The 19710-nt window shown below is 44.6% G+C and overlaps 2 protein-coding genes across 5 annotated transcripts in view; both read right to left on the bottom strand.

The window, feature by feature from the left end:
• LOC100562306 (sodium-dependent lysophosphatidylcholine symporter 1) overlaps positions 1-8575 on the bottom strand; it is a 43687-nt gene extending 35112 nt beyond the window's left edge. Inside the window, exon 1 of one of the 4 annotated variants that reach the window (XM_062979128.1) lies at positions 8442-8575. In XM_062979128.1, the coding sequence (XP_062835198.1) occupies positions 8442-8495 (54 nt within the window). In that variant the 5' untranslated portion in view covers positions 8496-8575. Of the gene's footprint in view, positions 1-6292; positions 6947-8441 lie in introns of those variants that run through there. The other 3 variants (XM_016996664.2, XM_016996665.2, XM_062979129.1) reach the window with 3 other exon arrangements.
• Positions 8576-18266: 9691 nt separating this feature from the next.
• Positions 18267-19195, bottom strand: LOC100562503 (glycoprotein integral membrane protein 1-like). The gene has a single exon (XM_062979131.1). The coding sequence runs from the start codon at positions 19068-19070 to the stop codon at positions 18339-18341; it is 732 nt and encodes a 243-aa protein (XP_062835201.1). The 5' UTR covers positions 19071-19195; the 3' UTR covers positions 18267-18338.
• Positions 19196-19710: the final 515 nt, after the last annotated feature.

Raw genomic sequence — 19710 nt, forward strand, 5'->3', positions numbered from 1 at the left:
ATGACACAGACGAAGTACTTTTTCCCTGCCCGGTCCGGGTGGGATATAAACATGATTTCTATAGCAAAGCAGTCCATCTTTAAGCGAAAAGGGAAAGTGCAGACCTTGACGAAGTTGGTCCTGCGCCCAGGCATCTGCTTGCTGACTAGCCCTGATTTCTTGAGCACAGATGGGCCCTGGATTAGGGGGAGTTGAATCAATGGGAGTGGATTTGGTGTTCCCCACTGTGAGCGTGGCAAAGTTCTCGGGTTGTAGTAGTTGGGATTCAAAGGTCTCCTTGCGTCCTGCAGCGTATTCCGGTTTACGTGACAGGGCGTCTGCTTGCTTGGTTTGGGCTGGGGTCACATAATGAATCTGGAAGTTGAAACGTTCAAAGAATAAAGCCCAACGTTGCTGCCTTTGATTTAGCTTGCGGGCAGTTCTTAGATGTTCTAGATTCCGATGATCAGTGTGGACTTCAATGGGAAATTTGGCCCCTTCTAGCCAATGTCTCCAAGTTTCAAAAGCTGCCTTTATGGCTAATAGTTCTTTTTCCCAAATGGTATAGTTCCTCTCTGGTGCGGTTAGTTGACGAGAATAATAAGCACAAGGATGAAGGTGATCTCCCACCGGTTGTAGGAGCACAGCCCCAATTGCCACATCAGAGGCGTCCGCTTGCACCACAAAAAGGGTTTCAGGATCTGGATGCTGAAGGATTGGCTGGGATGTGAATAATTTCTTTAGTTGCTGGAACCCTTTCTCTGCTTGATCAGTCCAGCGGAAGGGCCGTTTTCCACGGATGCAGCTAGTGATTGGGTCAGACCAGCGGGCAAAATCTGGAATGAACTTGCGGTAGTAGTTCGCGAACCCCAAGAATCGCTGCACCTCCTTCTTGTTAGTTGGCGCCCGCCATTCCAATACTGCGGAAACCTTGGCTGGATCCATGGAGAGCCCTAGAGGCGAGATACGGTATCCAAGGAAATCTACCTCTTGTAGATCAAAAGCGCATTTTTCCAGCTTGGCATAAAGTCCATGATCCCGCAATCGTTGTAACACCATTTTGACGTGGTTCTCATGTTCTGATTGTGATCTAGAAAACACCAAAAAATCGTCCAGGTAGATTATCAAGAACCTATCTAGATAGTCCTGGAAAATGTCATTGACAAAATGCTGGAACGTTGCGGGAGCTCCGCATAATCCATAATTCATAACTCGGGACTCGAATAATCCGAATTTAGTCTGGAAGGCGGTCTTCCACTCGTCCCCTTCTCTGATGCGAACTAAGTTGTAAGCTCCCCGAAGATCCAGCTTGGTGTAAACCTTGGCTCCTCGAAGTCGGTCTAGTAGATCCGAGATTAAGGGCAGGGGGTAGCTGTTCCGCTTGGTGATATTATTCAATGCTCTGTAGTCCACCACCAAGCGTAATTCCCCTGACTTCTTCTTCACAAACATCACTGGGGAGGCAGCTGGGGATTGAGAGGGTCTGATGAATCCCTTGCGAAGGTTTGTCTCTATGAATTCCCTGAGAGCTTCTTGCTCTGGTTCAGTCAGGGAGTAGAGATGCCCTCGCGGGATCGGGGCCCCCTCCACCAAGTCAATGGCACAGTCATAAGGTCTATGTGGGGGTAACCTTTCGGCTTCTTTTTCATTGAATACATCCCAATACTCGGAGTACTTCTTTGGCAAGGTGATAATGGGCTCGGTGTCTGTGGCATGGCAGACCTTGGCTACGAGGCAATGATTTTGGCAGTACTTTGAAGCAAACTGCAGTTCTCTGTTGGACCAGGAGATGCTTGGGTCGTGAAGTGTCAGCCATGGAATCCCCAAAATCACAGGGAAATGGGGAACCTCAGTAACAAAGAAGGAAATCTCTTCCATATGTTCCCTTATCCACATCCTGGTGGGTTCCGACCACTGGCTTACGGGCCCCGTCTTGAGAGGGCGACCATCAATGGCTTGCACCACACGGGCATTCTTGAAGTCATGATATTGTAATCCCAGAGAGTCGGCATACTCTCTATCAATGAAATTGTTGGTAGCTCCTGAGTCTATCATGGCGTGGATCATGACGGGTCCCTTTTTTGCTGACCATAAGGTGACCACTAGAAGGAACAGGACCCCGGTTGGCGGCTCTTGAACGGTTTTCTTGACCGGGTTGGCGAGCCTCTCTACCCCGGTCGTTGGCTTCCCCCGCCGGCTGTGTGCCAGCCGCCTCAGACGCCTTCGTCTCCGTGGAGGACGCCGCCGCAAGACGGGCGGCGGGCTTCCCTTTGGCTGGGCACTCTCTGGCGAAGTGGCCCCCATTCCCGCAATACCAGCAGAGATTTAGGCGTTGGCGGCGGGCCTTCTCGGCGGCATCTAATCTGGGACGCACATTGCCCAACTGCATCGGCACCTCCTCGCTCCCTCTGGGGTATGGGGATGGTGGTGGGGGTCTCCACACTGGACGCGGCTGAACGCTGGCGGGAGCGGAGGGTTTTGCCCCAGCTCTACCGCTCTGGCCTCGGACCCACTGTTTTCTGTTGGCAATCATGACTTCAGCCCGTAAACATTGATCGATGAGTGCTTCCAGCGTTTGGGGAGGATCCACCTTGGAGATTTCCTCCAGCATTTCAATGTTGAGACCCTCCCGAAATTGTCCTCTGAGGGCAACATCGTTCCAGCCGGTGTTATGGGCCAGCACTCGGAACTCGGCTATGTACTGAGACATGGGTCTGTCTCCTTGGAAGAGGCGGCGGAGTTTGTGCCCGGCGGCCTCCAAATTGTCCTCGATTCCCCAGGTCGCCTTAAGGTGGTCCAAGAAATGTTGCGCTGACCTTAGATGTGGGGAGGCTTGGTCGAACAGAGCCGTCGCCCAGTTAGCCGCTGGCCCGTCTAGGAGACTGTAAATCCACGCCACCTTGATGTCTTCCTGGGGAAACTCGGCATCACGGGCCTCTAGATAAGCTTGGCATTGGCGACGGAAAACATGAACCTTAGAAGCTTCTCCAGTAAACTTGGTTGGCAACGCCATGGCCGGAAGACGGATTCCGCGTTCCTTCAAACCCTTTATTTCCCCATCCTGTGCATTGAGCTTATCACGGATTCGGTCCACCTCATCCTTGTCGATGGTGTAGGTAATCGGCTGGCCGCTCGGCCCAGGTACGGTTCCGGTAGACATTCTGGCCGAGGTTAATTGGTGCTTAGGGTTCGCGGAGTCAAACTGTCACGACCCAGGCTACAGAGCACCAATAACCATACGCAGAGGCCAGATTCTATCTAATATCTTTATTAAAGAAATATATAAAGTTAGTAAAAGCAAATGTAAAAGTTAGTCCAGAAGCAGACCTTTCAGGAAAGGTCAAAATTAGTCCAAAGAAACAATGTCCAATATGAAATATTAAGGTCCAAAGTTGTAATCCAATAACCGAAACACTCACTTTGCCAGGCAAAGTGAGGGGAGATGACAAGGTCCTTTAGTCCATGAACTTGAGCAAGGCTAGGAAATAACTTGATACTTGAAACAAGGCTTGAAACGTGGAACAAGGTAACGAGGAACAAGAACAAGGTCCGTGGAATAACTTGGTAAAATCCGTGAAACAAGGCAAGGGTTAGTCCTGGGAAACAAGGCAAGATCCGTAGGTAAACAAAGGCAGGGAAACAGGAGCGAAGGCTGGAAACAAGGCAAGGCTTGAACAGGAACGAGGCTTGAATCGGAGCGCGCTGTCTAGACACAACTCGCTCCGGAGGCTGACGAATTGACTCCGCGAAGTTACTACGCGGGTAAAACACCTATAAAGAGTCTAACTTTCCCGCCGAAGCAGTTCTCTGGGAACCAGAAACGAAAGCTAAACTCTGAGACCAGATGTCTGACTCCTTAAAGATTCTCACGAAAAGCAGACTTAATTGGGTACATTCTTAGCTGCTATCCTCGCACTCCTGCGCGAAGCTGCTTCCAAACCCCTCTGTTGTTTACAAAACTCATGGCGAGAGAACACGGGAGATGTAGGCTCAGGGTTTGTTTGACATACTTCTGGGACACAACTTTCTTGCAGGTGCAAGGTTCCCAGATCTGCCTGGGAAAGATCTGGCTGAGAAGATTCCAGTTCTGACTGGGAAGGTAAAAAACCCAAGTTTTCTTCTTCATCAGGCATTACAATGTCATGAGCAGGACTACAAGGCCCATGAGTCATCACAAAGACAGGGTGAGCTCCCATCTGTCAGCTCTAGCTTGCGGAAACATGAAAGAAACCTCCCAGCTAACATATCCGAGCATCCTCTGGGCAACGTCTTTGTAGACAGCCAATTCTCTCACACCAGAAGTGACTTGCAGTATGTTCTCAAGTCACTTCTGACATGATAAAAAAGCCTCAGAGGACAGCAAGGGCAAACCCGTTCTGAATCAATCTTTACCAAGAAAACCCTGCAATAGGTTTGCCTTAGGTTTGCAATGGGTCGGAAATGATGCAAGGTAAGACTACACAAACAACAAGGCTGGACAACCAGGTAGTAGCTAGTACACTACGTAACACAAGTTTTGTTCCTGGTTATAAATGTCATTTCCTAAATGGGTTTTTGTGTGTTTTCCAAGCTGTATGGCCATGTTAGAAAAAGCAAAGAGCTAAAGCTAGAAAAGTGTTGGATTACACTTTCCAAATAATTTCAGTATTTTGTCGAAGGCTTTCATGGCCGGGATCACAGGGTTGTTGTGTATTTTCCAGGCTGTATGGCCATGTACCAGAAGCATTCTCTCCAGACGTTTCACCCACATCTATGGCAGGCATCCTCAGAGGTTGTGAGATATGGAGAAACTAAGCAAGGAAGGCTTATATATCTGTGGAAGTTCCTGGGTGGGGGAAAGAACTCTTGTCTGTTGGAGGCCAGTGTGAATGTTGTAATTAATCACCTTTGTTAGCATTAAATGGCCTTCCCAGCTTCCCATCCTGGCCTGGGGAAATCCTTTGTTCAGAGTCGTTTGCTGCCCCTGATTGATTCCTGTCTAGAATTCTTCTGTTTTCAGAGTTTACAGAATGTCAGTGTTGGGCTACAACTCTAGACACCGGGTTCTGGTCTGGAAATACTTCTGGAACATGGCCATACAGCCCGGAAAACACACAACAACCCTGTAATTCTGGCCATGAAAGCCTTTGACAACACATTTCCTAAATGGTTCTATCATAAAAACATGGAAAATTTTTACTTATAATGCAGAAACTTTGTTTGTGTGGAACATAGTGCTATAATGTTTCCATGAATATCTCAACGAGTCTTAACCAATTCAACCTAGTTTGTGGTTGCCAAAAGGAAGTTTCTGGAGCATAACAACTACAGTAGAGTCTCACTTATCCAAGCCTCGCTTATCCAAGATTCTGGATTATCCAAGCCATTTTTGTAGTCAATGTTTTCAATATATCGTGATATTTTGGTGCTAAATTCGTAAATACAGTAATAATAACATAACATTACTGCGCATTGAACTACTTTTTCTGTCAAATTTGTTGTATAACATGATGTTTTGGTGCTTAATTTGTAAAATCATAACCTAATTTGATGTTTAATAGGCTTTTCCTTAATCTCTCCTTATTATCCAAGATATTCGCTTATCCAAGCTTCTGCTGGCCCATTTAGCTTGGATAAGTGAGACTCTGCTGTACTTTCAAAGTAAGTACTGCACCATTAAACAGGAAACAATATTTTCAAACCAGGAACAGATTTTTTTAAAAAATTGTGTTACATAGTGTACTGATTTCCTATTCTGCCGAAGTACCAAAGGAAAATATCAAAGTCAGTGTTGATTCTAAGGCACAGAGGAACAATGGCCACACATCATTCCCTGGGGAGAGATCTGTGATAGTAAGTCCAGAAATGGGGCATTAATTTGAAGGCACGTCACAACAAACCACGCAATGTTGGGTGCCAGCCACTGAAGGAGGAGAAAGACACAGGGCACATTGACCGAAAGCCTTCCTCCTAGGTTTCACCCACTTGGCAAGTTCTTTGGGGCCGGTTGGTAGCCGTTCTTGCCAGGGCACTGGTCCAAGCAGGGCAGAGGCCGTGGAAGAGGCAGCTGGATTGGGTTGCCTTTCTGAGCGGCACAGACAGCTGGCAGAGACATTTGGAGCAGAGTTTTTAAACCACTCCTTCTTGCATGGCTGGATAGGACAAAGCTAATTGCAGGCATGGGCAAACTTGGGCCCTCCAGGTGTTTTGGACTTCAACTCCCACCATTCCTAACAGCCTACCGGCTGTTAGGAATGGTGGGAGTTGAAGTCCAAAACACCTGGAGGGCCCAAGTTTGCCCATGCCTGCCTTATGAGTTTGGAACGGTTCTTACCGCCAAGAGGTTCGTCCTAATATTTCCCTCTTTTCCCGCAATTTGAATCCATGGCTCCATTGTGTCCTTGTTTCCCAGAAAACAAGCTTGCTCCTTCCTCAACGTGGCCTCCTTTCAAATATTGAAACCCGGCTCTGAGTCTCTTCTTCTTCAAGCTGAAAACAGCCAGCTCCTTAAGCTCCTCCTCAAAAAGGATCCCTGCTTTCCAGACCTTTGACCATTTGGGCCTCTCTTCTCAGACACCGTCCGGCTTGTGAATAAACTTCCTGAAGTGTGATTGATGTCCGGAACCAGACAAAGGATTTATATAATCCCAAGACTAGAAGAGACCCCCTTCTGTGATGCAGGAAGGCACGATCCAAGCCCTCCCAACAGATGACCATTCAAGCCTCTGTTTAAAAACTTCCAGAGAAGGAGACTCCACTGGACAAATATTTAGAGGTGCATTTACAGTAAAGAATAAATGCAGTTCGGCACTATGTGAACCGCTATGGCTCACTGCAATGGAATTATAGCTTTGGAAGAGATCAGACCTCTTTGGCAATGAAGGCTTAAAGCCCTTAGTAAAACTACAACTCCCAGGATTGCTTACCTTGACCCATGGCAGTTGAGGTGGTGTCAAACAGCATTCATTCTACAACAGAACTGTCCGAACTCTATTATATTATAATATAATATATTAGATTATATATATTATAATATAATATGATGCCAACCTAGCAGTTCAAAAACATGCAAATGTGAGTAGATCAATAGGTACTGCTCCAGCGGTGTCTTCAGCTTAGAAATGGAGATGAGCACCAACCCCCAGAGTCAGACACGACTGGACTTAATGTCAGGAGAAATCTTTACCTTTAGTATAATACCCATATATTTCCTCCCTAAACTTTTAAAAAGGAAATGTGCTGCACCTCATTCCACTTGGACATGGGCAAACTTCGGCCCTCCGTCCTGGTGTTTTGAACTTCAACTCCCACAATGTCCCACAACAACAATGTCCCACAACTCCCAGAATGCATGTCATTGTGTTGATTACAAACATAAAGAGAAACCTCTGAGTCTATACGAAATGAGTAACAAATCCTATGTTTTTAAAAATATAAACAAAAGGTTAATGCGCAAAAGGTTGAGTGACCATACATTTTGTTATTACAATATATGCATACATCCATACTTCTTATAAGGGGTCGGTTTAACTTTTGGTTTGCTAATAAAACTGAAATACTCTGTGGTGAAATGATGCGTGACCAACAAGAAAAGGGTTGCTGTGGCTTTTCCAGGCTATATAGCCATGTTCCAGAAGCATTCTCTCCTGACGTTTCACCCACATCGATGGCAGGCATCCTCAGAGGTTGTGAGGTCTGTTGTAAACTATGCAAGTGAGGGTTATATATCTCTGAAATAATGTCCAGGGTGGGAGAAAGAACTCTTGTCTGTTTGAAGCAAGTGTGAATGTTGCCATTGGCCACCTTGATTAGCATTGAATGGACTTTCAGCTTCAAAGCCTGGTTGATTCCTGCCTGGGGGAATCCTTTGTTGGGAGGTGTTAGCTGTTTCTGATTTATTTGTGTCTGGAATTCCTGTTTTCTGAGTGGTGCCCTTTATTTACGGTCCTGATTTTAGAGGGTTTTTTAATACTGGTAGCCAGGTTTTGTTCAAGAAGGAATGCTCTATCGTGCAGATCAGACTCCAAGGTCTGTGGGCCAATCTAACAATCTAAATCCATCATCTTCTGTGGCCCTCCAGATGTATCCCTCACCATTAGACATCAAGACTACTACTACAGCTCATGGGAGTTGGGATACAGCAACATCTGGAAGGCTGCTGTTTGTTCTGTTTAGTCAGGAGAGAGAGGGTTGAACTTAGATCCAAGACTTGTGGATAGGAGGTCTGACTTCAAAAAAACTTTCGGCCCTCCCTCCAGGTGTTTTGGACTTCAACTCCCACAATTCCTAACAGCCTACCGGCTGTTGGATCTAAGTTCTTGCTCCTCCCTCTGGTCTCTTCTCCTCGCCCCTGTTATCTAATCTGGAGTGGAAACCTTGCTCTCCCTCCCTTCTCTCTTCCCCCAAGTTTGAGAGTGTTTTCTGGCAAAGGGGGTCTCAAAGTGGGTTCATTCCCCAGTGGAGACGCATTTGTGCCTACCTACCTCGTGGGGCCGGTCCCCTCCTCCTCCTCCTCCTTCTGCTGCGTCTTCCGACATGACTCGGCTCCCCTCGCGATCCCTTTCCCGAGTGGGACTTGGCCCAGGGCCGTCGGGAGGCGGGGAAGCCGGGCCAGACCCTCCCGCCCCGCCCCGGACCTCGGGATTGGGCCGCTTGGGCCAGGCTTCCTTCCCTCCTTGGCACCCTCCGCCTTGACACCACCCAGCCCAGCATCCCCTCACCAGCCTCACTCCCTTGGGGTTTGTGTCTCCCAAAACACTCCAAATCCCCTTCAGGAGGTCCCAATTCCGCCTCATAGTCACACTGTCTAGTCCACAGTTTCCTAGCTGTGTAATGTCGAAGGCTTTCATGGCCGGGATCACAGGGTTGTTGTGTGTTTTCCGGACTGTCTGGCCATGTTCCAGAAGCATTCTCTCCTGACGTTTCGCCCACAACTATGGCAGGCATCCTCAGAGGTTGTGAGGTATGTGGAGAAATTAAGCAAGGAAGGTTTATATATTTGTGGAAAGTCCAGGGTGAGAGAAGAACTCTTTGTCAGTTGGAGGCCAGTGTGAACGTTCACCTCCCAACATCTCCCAACAAAGGATTCCCCCCAGGCAGGAAGCAGCCAGGCTTTGAAGCTGCAAAGCCATTAAATTCTAATCAAGGTGGCCAATGGCAACATTTATTTATTTATTTATTTATTTGCAGCATTTATATCTCGCTCTTCTTTCTCACCCCGAAGGGGACTCAGGGTGGATCACATTACACATATAGGCAAACATTCAATGCCTTTTAACATAGAACAAAGACAAACAAACAGAGGCCCCAAGCCGGGCCTCGAACTCATGACCTCCTGGCCAGAGTGATTCATTGCAGTGATTGATTGCAGCTGCTCTCCAGCCTGCGCCACAGCCCGAGCCCATTCACACTTTCCTCCAACAAGGAAGAGTTCTTTCTCCCTCCCACCCTGGACATCATTCCACAGATATATGTATATATATCTTGCCTAGTTCTTTCTCCCTCCCACCCTGGACATCATTCCACAGATATATGTATATATATCTTGCCTAGTTTCCAACAGACCTCACAACCTCTGAGGATGCCTGCCATAGATGTGGGCAAAACGTCAGGAGAGAATGCTTCTGGAACATGGCCATACAGCCCAGAAAACATACAACAACCCTGTGATCCCGGTCATGAAAGCCTTCGACAACACATGTGGAAACTGTGGTGCCTCACACTGGTTCATCTAATCCAGTGGTTCCTAACCTTTTTTATTTTATTTTATTTTATTTTATTTTGGACCAGGGACCATTTGAACAGGGACCACTTCAACCAGGGACCACTCTCCTACATTGGGACGACTCTCCAACATTAGTACCAAAAGGGTTGTGATTCAGTTTGGTTATTTAAGGTGTTGATTCAGAAAACTGCATTGGACAGACCACATAGAATCCTAGAATCATAGAGTTGGAGGAGACCTGGTGGGCCATCCAGTCCAACCCCATTCTGCCAAGAGGCAGGAAAATCTTATTCAAAGCACCCCCGACAGATGGCCATCCAAACCTCTGCTTAAAAGCCTCCATAGAAGGAGCCTCAACCACACTTCGGAGCAGAGAGTTCCATTACCGAACAGTTCTCACAGTGAGGAAGTTCTTCCTCGTGTTTAGGTGGAATCTCCTTTCCTGTAGTTTGAAGCCATTGTTCCACGTCCTAGTCTCCAGGGCAGCAGAAAACAAGCTTGCTCCCTCCTCCCTATGACTTCCCTTCACATCTTGATCCATGACCCTCATCATGTCTCCTCTCTCTCAGCCTTCTCTTCTGCTGGCTAAACATGCCCAGTTCTTTCAGCCACTCCTCATAGCGCTTGTTCTCCAGATTCTTGATCTTCTGAGTCACCCTCCTCTGGACACATTCCAGCTTAGAGTCAACATCTCCCTTCAATTGTAGTGCCCAGAATGGAACACAGTGTGATTCCAGGAGTGGTCTGACCAAGGCAAAAGAGAATAGAGGGACAGCATGACTTCCCTGGATCTAGACACTAGACTCCTATTGATGCAGGCCAAAATCCCACTGCCTTTTTTGCCGCTGCATCACATTGTAGGCTCATGTTTAACTTGTTGTCCATGTATATCCATTATAGTTTCTGATACAGAACATACGCCACCCTGTAGTCACCAACTGTTCACCCACAGAAAACCATTTTTAACAACCTAGAGCTGATATGGTCGATCCAATGCAATTTTCTGAATCAGCACTCCAAATAACCCCAGGAACAGGCCTAGAAACGAAGACACCAAGGCACCCCTACTTCCATGTGTCACATGGAGTGGCTCCGCTCAGGGGTAAGGGAGGAGGAGAGGCAGCAGTCAGGAGGCTTGTTGTCACGCCTTTCGTGGGTAGTCAGCTTCTCCCCTCCCAACATCCCTCTTGCTTTGGCACTAGAAGAGGGTTTCACGAGACCAGTCACTCTAGTTGCAATGGTGTAGTAACGGTGAAGCCGTGGACCATATTTTAGTTCTTAGGACCATTAGTGGTCCACGGACCACAAGTTGGCAACCATTGATCTAATCCAAGCCCTGCCAAAGAAACCATGGAACAGGAGCAAAGAGAAGAAGCTGTGCCATTGGTAGATCATTATATAAACAAGACTGTTTCTGAAGACCAAGTGAAAGCTCAGTTAGTGCAAAATCCACAGACTCCATGGCCAGGATATGTATTTCCTGTGGATAAGAAGAGGCACCTAAGTTTCCAACCCAAATGGTTCAGATACTCTACTCATTTAATGTATACGGTACGCTCTCTAAGTACGGTGTAGTGTTTGGAGGATAAGTTAGAGGTAAAGGTGCTCATCAGAAGATTCAACCCCTCCTATTTTTTTTTCTGGTTACAGGCCTGACAAGTAGCCATTCATTTGCATGGGGCTTGGACAAATTAATGAAAGATGTGCAAGTGGAGCCTCCATGTACAGAGGCAGCTTACCTCTGAATCCCATTTTGTAGGAGCATAGGCTTCCCGAAGATCGGAAACTGGATACTGGACTTTGGTCAGATTCAACAGGCTTCAGAGATACACCTTCCTCACCTGCGTCAGTTTTGTCTTTCAAGATAAAAATCTCCAGATAAAAAACGAGGCAGAGCTGTGAGTTTCTGCATCTTGGTTTCCTGTGTGTGCTTAATAGGAGCAGGAATGCAAAAGATGTTAAGCTTTCCTGGACGAAAGTGATACTGAATGCTAATGCTGCAGACTCAGCATTGGCCCTGAAAGCCAGAAATATCCCAGGTCAGTTAGGGAGCGAGAAGATCACGTTTCAGGTCCATGTCACTCCGTGATTCCAAAACTCCTGAAGGGCTGAAGTTTGTCCATACCTATAAAGCAGCCTACCAGCTGTTAGGAATTGTGGGATTTGAAGTCCAAAACACCTGGAGGGCCCAAGTTTGTCCAGGCCTGTTGTAAAGCGTCCAGAATTTTTTATGTCCCTAGCAAATGGGACTTGAGATGCATCCACAGTGGAATGAAGGTAGTCTGATTATTATTATTATTATTATTATTATTATTATTATTATTATTGACACAAAGACAGAGTATGACACAGCAAACAAGATATATATGCTGAATTTTGTATCTCAAAATCATATCAAGTATTTAGGATTGTGTGATGCATTTTCGGATGATGCGCACAGATCCATGTAAGGTGGCCTTTTATAGTTGAAAAATCGTAATGTTGTCAATGTGTATTGTTTCCAAATGCTGGCTGAGACCCAGTGTGCCAATTACCACCAGGACCACCTGTACTGGTTTCTGCCAGAGGCTTCACAATTCGATCTTGAGGCCCTGATAATGACTGAGTTTTTCCTGTTGTTTTTCATCAATCCGACTGTCACCTGGGATGGCAACAGCAATAATCGAAACTTTTTTCTTTTCCACAACCGTGAGGTCTGGTGTGTTGTGTTCCAAAACTTTGTCAGTCTGGATTCAGAAGTCCCACAGTATTTTTGCGTGCTCATTGTCCACTATCTTTGAAGTATTGTGATCCCACCAGTTCTTTGCTGCTGGGAGGTGGTACTTGAGGCATAAGTTCCAATGAATCATTTGGGCCACATAGTTGTGCCTCTGTTTGTAGTCTGTCTGTGCGATTTTCTTACAGCAGCTGAGGAGATGATCAATGGTTTCATTGGTTTCCTTGCACAGTCTGCATTTTGGGTCATCAGCTGATTTTTCGATCTTGGCCTGAATTGCCTTTGTTCTGATGGCTTGCTCCTGGGCTGCAAGGATCAGGCCTTCTGTCTCCTTCTTCAGGGTCCCATTCGTGAGCCAGAGCCAGGTCTTCTCCTTGTCAGCTTTTCCTTCAATTTTGTCAAGGAACTTTCCATGCAATGTTTTGTTGTGCCAGCTGTCAGCTCTAGTTTGTAGTGTGGTTTTCTTGTACTGATTCTTTGTCTGCTGTGTTTTGAGGAGTTTCTGATTTTTGACTTCAATCAAAGCAGGTTCTTCACTTTGCTTGACATATTCTGCCAGGGCATGTTCTTCTTCTTTGACTGCTTGTTTGACTTGTAAGAGTCCTCTGCCCCCTGATCTTCTAGGCAGATATAGCCGGTCAACATCACTGCGAGGGTGCAGTGAATGATGAATGGTCATGAGTTTTCTTGTTTTTCTGTCCAAATTGTCCAGTTCCATCTGTGTCCAGTTTATGATGCCAGCAGTATATCTTATGACAGGTATGGCCCAGGTGTTTATGGCCTCAATTGTGTCGCCTACATTGAGCTTGCTTTTGAGAATTTTTCTGACCCTTTGTGTGTATTCTTTGCTGACCACAGTCTTCACATGTTCATGCTTGATGTTGTCCAGCTGTAATATGCCCAGATATTTATAGGCCTCTGGCTGGTGACATTTTATCATTTGGCCATTAGGCATATTTATGCCCTCACTTTCAATGATTTTTCCCTTCTTCAATGCCACTGTCGAACATTTGTCCAAACCAAACTCCATGCTGATATCAGTGCTAAAAATTCGGACAGTGTTAGTCAGAGACTGGATTTCAGTTTCCGTTTTTCCATACAGCTTCAGGTCATCCATGTACATCAGATGTGAAATTTTGTGAGAATTCTTAGATGTTTGATAGCCGAGATTTGTTTTTTGTAAGATTGTTGACAGAGGGATCATGGCAATAATGAAAAGCAGAGGGGACAATGAATCTCCCTGGAAAATTCCTCTCCTGATGTTGACAAGTCCATAGCTTTCATTTCCAACAAACAGTTCAGTTTTCCAGTGCTCCATCATGTTTTCAATGAAGGTGCCAACGTTTTTACTAATCCCGATGACGTCCAGGCACTTGATGATCCAGCTGTGTGGGAGTGAGTCAAAGGCCTTTTTGTAGTCAATCCACGTCATGTGAAGATTAGCTTTTCGGCTCTTACAGTTCTCCAGAATCATTTTGTCAATCAATAACTGGTCTTTTGAGCCCCTGCTTTTCCGTTTGTTGCCTTTCTGTTCATCTGGCAAGATGTTTTTTTCTTCAAGATAGTCTTGAATTCTGTCAGCTATGATGCCAATCAGTAGTTTATTATTATTACAGTAGAGTCTCACTAATCCAAGCCTCGCTTATCCAAGCCTCTGGATAATCCAAGCCATTTTTGTAGTCAATGTTTTCAATATATCGTGATATTTTGGTGCTAAATTCGTAAATACAGTAATTACAACATAATATTACTGGGTATTGAACTACTTTTTCTGTCAAATTTGTTGTATAAAATGAAGTTTTGGTGCTTAATTTGTATAATCATAACCTAATTTTATGTTTAATAGACTTTTCCTTAATCCCTCCTTATCATCCAAGTTATTCGCTTATCCAAGCTTCTGCCGGCCCGTTTAGCTTGGATAAGTGAGACTCTACTGTATTATTATTATTATTATTATTATTATTATTATTATTATTATTATTATTACTTTTCTTTATCTTCCCAAAGGAAACTCAAAGCAGCTTGACATAAAAAGCATTAGTATACTATTCAAAATATATAAATAAGCAAAAATTAAGATTGAATTAAACACAAACAGCACTAAAACACAAACAAGTGATTCCACTTGACAATACCATGCCATGGAATCCTGGGAGCTATAGTTTTGCACTGAACTACAACTCCCATATCTCCATAACAAGGAGCCAAGACAGTTAAAGTGGCATCAAACACATAGCAAGGAGAGAAAAACACAAAAGACAGCAATCCATTTCCTTTCCTCCTCCTCCTTTTGCTGTCTTTTTTGTGCGAGGTGAGTCACCAAAGTGAGTGCATAATAATGGGACTGAGTCAGGGAAGCTTTTGTCTTTCTTGCTCAGTTGTGTGACGAATGGGATGGATGAGACCTCTTCCAAAATCTAATATACTCAAGGAGACAGAGAAAAGGAGAGCATAACAATTCCAAAGCTCTACAATCCAGGCATGGGCAAACTTTGGCCCTCCAGGTGTTTGGGACTACAACTCCCACAATTCCTAACAGCCGGTAGGCTGTTAGGAATTGTGGGAGTTGTAGTCCCAAACACCTGGAGGGCCAAAGTTTGCCCATATAAATGCTAATATTCTGAAATCCATAAATATCCCATCCTTGAAAACATGGCTATGTGCCCAGGCTTTCGAAGATTAAATTATAATGACGACCAGGACTGATTTACGGCTACAGCACGAGGATTTTGGATGAATGGATTTTAATAATATGTTTTATATTTTTATATTGTTTTAATTGGATTTTCATTGCTGTTTTAATTATGTGTAGGCATCGAATTGTTGCCAATTTTGTACGCTGCCCTGAGCCCCTTCGGGTGAGAAGGGCGGGATATAAATGTTGGAAATAAATAAATAAATAGACTGCTAAGCAGGGTCAGCCTTGGTTAGTGCTTGGATGGGAGACCACTCCTGAATATTAGGTATTGGCTTCATTTCATGGGGAAAGGTGCTGCTTTGGACTCTCACTTCCAGAATCCCCCCAGCTAGCTAGATAAACTAGGGGGATGCATCTACAATGCAGTATTAATGCAGTTTGACATCACTTTAACTGCCCTGTTATGGAATGTGAGAGTTGTAGTTTGGTGAAGTACTAGCACTGTTTGGCAGAGAAGGTGTACGTCTTTGTAAACTCCTAGAATTCCTTAGTATGGAGCCATGGCAGTCAAAGTGGGGCCAAACTGCATTAATTCTACAGTGCAGATGCAGCCTAGGAGTGTGACATGGGAAGCTAGCTATATTCGGAGTGTGAGTAAGAAAGTTAAGAGCACATTGTTGATGCCATCTGTTTCTGCACAGTAAGTCATTGTGAACAGCTGAATCATCTCTGGTGAGAGGGATTATTTTTGTTCATGCCTCATCAGTGCTATGGAGATGCAGATGATGTCGGGTCTATGAATTCAAGGCATCGGTATCTGAAGTCGCAGAGAAGATATTATTACATTTGGTGGCCAGTACGGTAGGAATTGGAAGTGGATTTAGAGACGATCTTGAAGAGTAAAGATAAATCACTAAATAATAAAGCTAGGTGTTGTTGAAGGATTTCATGGCCAGAATTACTGGGTTGTGGTGAGTTTCTCAGGCGGTCAGGCCATGTTCCAGAAGCATTCTCTCCTGATGTTTCACCCACATCTATGACAGTCATCCTCAGAGGTTGTGAGGCCTTTTGGAAGCTAGGCAAGTGGGGTTTATATATCTGTGGAATAATGTCCAGGGTGGGAGAAAGAACTCTTGTCTGTTGGAGGTAAGTGTGAATGTTGCAATTGGCCACCTTGATTAGCATTGAATGGCCTTGCAACTTCAAGGCCTGGCTGCTTCCTGCCTGGGGGAATCCTTTGTTAGGAGATGTTCACTGGCCCTGATTGTCTCCTGTCTGGAATTCCTGTTATGCAGATGGACACCTTGATTAGCACTGAATGGCCTTGCAACTTCAAAGCCTGGCTGCTTCCTGCCTGGGAGAATCCTTTGTTAGGAGGTGTTCACTGGCCCTGATTGTCTCCTGTCTGGAATTCCCGTGTTATGCAGATGGACACCTTGATTAGCACTGAATGGCCTTGTAACTTCAAGGCCTGGCTGCTTCCTGCCTGGGGGAATCCTTTGTTAGGAGGTGTTCACTGGCCCTGATTGCTTCCTGTCTGGAATTCCCCTGTTTTATGAGTCTTGCTCTTTATTTACTGTCTTGATTCTAGAGTTTTTAAAATACTGACAGCCATGTTTCCTGCTTTCTGTTGAAATTGTCCACATGCTTATGGATTTCAAAGGCTTTTCTGCGTAGTATGACATGGTGGTTGTTAGAGTGGTCCAGCATTACTGTGCTCTCAAATAATATGTTGTGTCAATTCCTTTGCAATGGAGCACTAAAAACAAGATTTATGGAGACAAGACCACATTTCAGACAGATGGACTCAAAGATGCCATGGCTGTGCACATCATGGTTGTGGCTCAGCCACATCCACCCAATGATTTTATGAATATTTTTATTCATTTTTATTTTTATCCCATCTTTCTCCCATTATAGGGAATATTTCACCCCGAAAAATCCCATCAAATCTAAAAAGCTTACAACCAGGTAAATGCATGAGTTTGTAAATCCTCAGTGAACTCTAGTGACTGTTGCTATCAATAGTGCTGAATCAGTTCTGGATTTGAGTAACTATCCAAGGTGCTGAGCTCATTTTGGAGATAGGGTTCAGCAGTTGGAAAGTTTCTCTGAAGTTCAGATTAAAACTCAAAGCAAATTCACTGTCCATTGAAATGAGAGCTCCTGAATCACATTGATTTGACTGATTCAATCCAGATGTGTTCAACTGCAACTCCCATCATCCCCACCAAGATCGCTTGAGTCCATGAGACAAGAGTCAAGCTATCCCTGTATTTTAGTGGTGATCAACTGCTTGTGCTGGCCAAGAATGATAGGAGTTGCAGTCCAGAAAACTAGGAATATATTTGTCTATCTTGCTACCTGATTTCACTATTTACAAATGACAGGAATGGAGGATGAAAATGAGCAGCTGATAAAGACTTTATCAAACTACAAGTCCCATTCCATAGCACTGCTCCATGGTTGTTAAAGTGGTGCTAACCTACATAAATACTACAATGTAGATGCCCCATCTTTATGGCTTAAAACAGTAGTGGATTGGTATCGTATTTTCCCAATAAATGTTGGAAATAGCAACTTTCTCAAGCCTCCACTAGTTGCTTATTATGTATATAATTCAGATTGCTTGCTGTATTGTATATTGGTTTGCAGTTTTCTTTATCTCCATGCTGTGGGAAGGGCTGCAGACCATGTGATCAGATCTGGGCTTGTTCAGGACACAGACTCCGTTTTTAGGAACTGTATGCTTAAGAGACTTTGTAGGAACAGTTTGCTTTCAGACGCTAGTAGAGATGTATGCTTAGAGACTTCAGTAGAAACAAATTTATGCTTTTAGAAGTCAGTGGGAACAGAATGCTGTACAGAAGCCATTAGACTTTCACTATAGAAACAGAGACTCTATATTAGACTCTTGGACCAGAGAGATGCTTTGGATTTTAAACTGTTGAGTACAAGAAATTTACCCTGTGTTATCTACACAGAGAAACTACTTCGAATTCAATCTGTAACTGAACTGACATGCAAAGTACCTGTATGCTGAATACATGAAGTTTGTGAGTAAACCAACTATGTTACTTTTAAAGAAGTCTACTTTGAAGTATTGATCGTTCATAGGCTTAATATAGGGGAAAGTACACAATATATTAAAAATCAAGTGTCATATATTAGGTGAACAAACTCATTCTATTGCAACAGTTGTGTTTTTAAATACATTTCTCCTGTATAAGGTCTGTCTTCTCGAGCATTTCTGGATGTAAGTTGATTGCAACGACAGGTATGATGGTGACATTTCCCTGGGTTCACATGAAGGACACAAAACCTTTAAGACTTTTAGGATTAAAGACACCTACAACTCCAACCAAAACGACACCCATGAAGTTAAAGAACACTGGAAAGAACTTAAACCAGAATCCGCATAGATCTTTCCTCAAGTCTTCTACCCACTGGCACATTACCTTGTAGGATGATGTGGGCTCTGCTCTCAAAGGAGTCTCTGGCAATTTTCCAGGCACTGTCTCTTCATCTATCCTAGTTTCTACTTGCCTGAGAAGGTAGTGGCTGGTTGTTTGTAGAGGGCTTTCAATATCGACTTTTCCTGCTATGTTTGGAAGTATACATAAGACATCGTTGTCTGTGGGGATGGAATACAGCATGCTTTCTTTCAGAGGAATAGTGTAATTTGTATGCCTAAGGACTTGTACATCTTTAACCAACACGTCTATTTCAGTCACTTCATCTTGCTGAACCTGAATTCCATCAATTTCGGTCACTTCCTCCTGAACAACAATCAACCGCAAGTTGGAGCTGGATGCCATTGGCCATTCATGGACCATAATGCGGACATTTACTATTCCCAATTGCTGCTCGTCTGATAAGGAGTCAGAGTTTTCACTCCTCAATATTAAAGTCTGACACTTTAGTCGGGAAACACCACTCCTCAGAGGAAAGTCATTGACATACACCTGATCATTAATATAGCTGATATTAAGGACAACCTGTTCTTCCTGAATATTCCCATTGCCTCCCAACATATTCACTTTAATCGATGCTTTCCTGGCAGAGGGGCTGAGCGAAGTCCTGCGTGGGGTCCGGGGCAGCGTGGAAAAGGGACACCAGCAGCAAGAGGAGGAGGAAGCCACGGGACTCGCGTGGCCCCGGCAGCATTTTAGGCACTGGGAATTAAAACTACTGTAAGTCAAACATCAACAAAGGCGGAGGAGGAGGACGGGCGAAGGAGCCCTCCTCATGAAGTCTACTTATTTTTGTCTCTTGAGAGCTTGGTTTAAAGGCAAATATATTTTAAGGGAGAGATGTTTTTTTGGGCAACTAAAAGAACACTTCTGAAACTCTGCTATATATGTGTGTGTATTTTTGTGCATTTGTCCCTAACAGTTCAAAGAGATACCTAGGTACATCAGTCTAACAGCTGAGAAACCTGGTTGCCTCGCATGAATGCCATTTTACCAAAAGGTCATGGCATCATTTTTTAAAAGGTTGTGACCGCCTTTGCAAAGATCATAAAATCTCCAAAAGGTTATGGAGATTTCCAATTTCCAAAAATAAAAGACCAGGGACTGGTGCAATATTTGTGCCCATTGACTACAATCATGTCTCCTCTCCTTGGAAACTCTAGAAACCAGTGGCATGCAAACTACTATTAGTCCATAGCCC

This window comes from Anolis carolinensis, chromosome 4, assembly GCF_035594765.1.
Source record: "Anolis carolinensis isolate JA03-04 chromosome 4, rAnoCar3.1.pri, whole genome shotgun sequence".
NCBI lineage: Eukaryota > Metazoa > Chordata > Lepidosauria > Squamata > Dactyloidae > Anolis > Anolis carolinensis.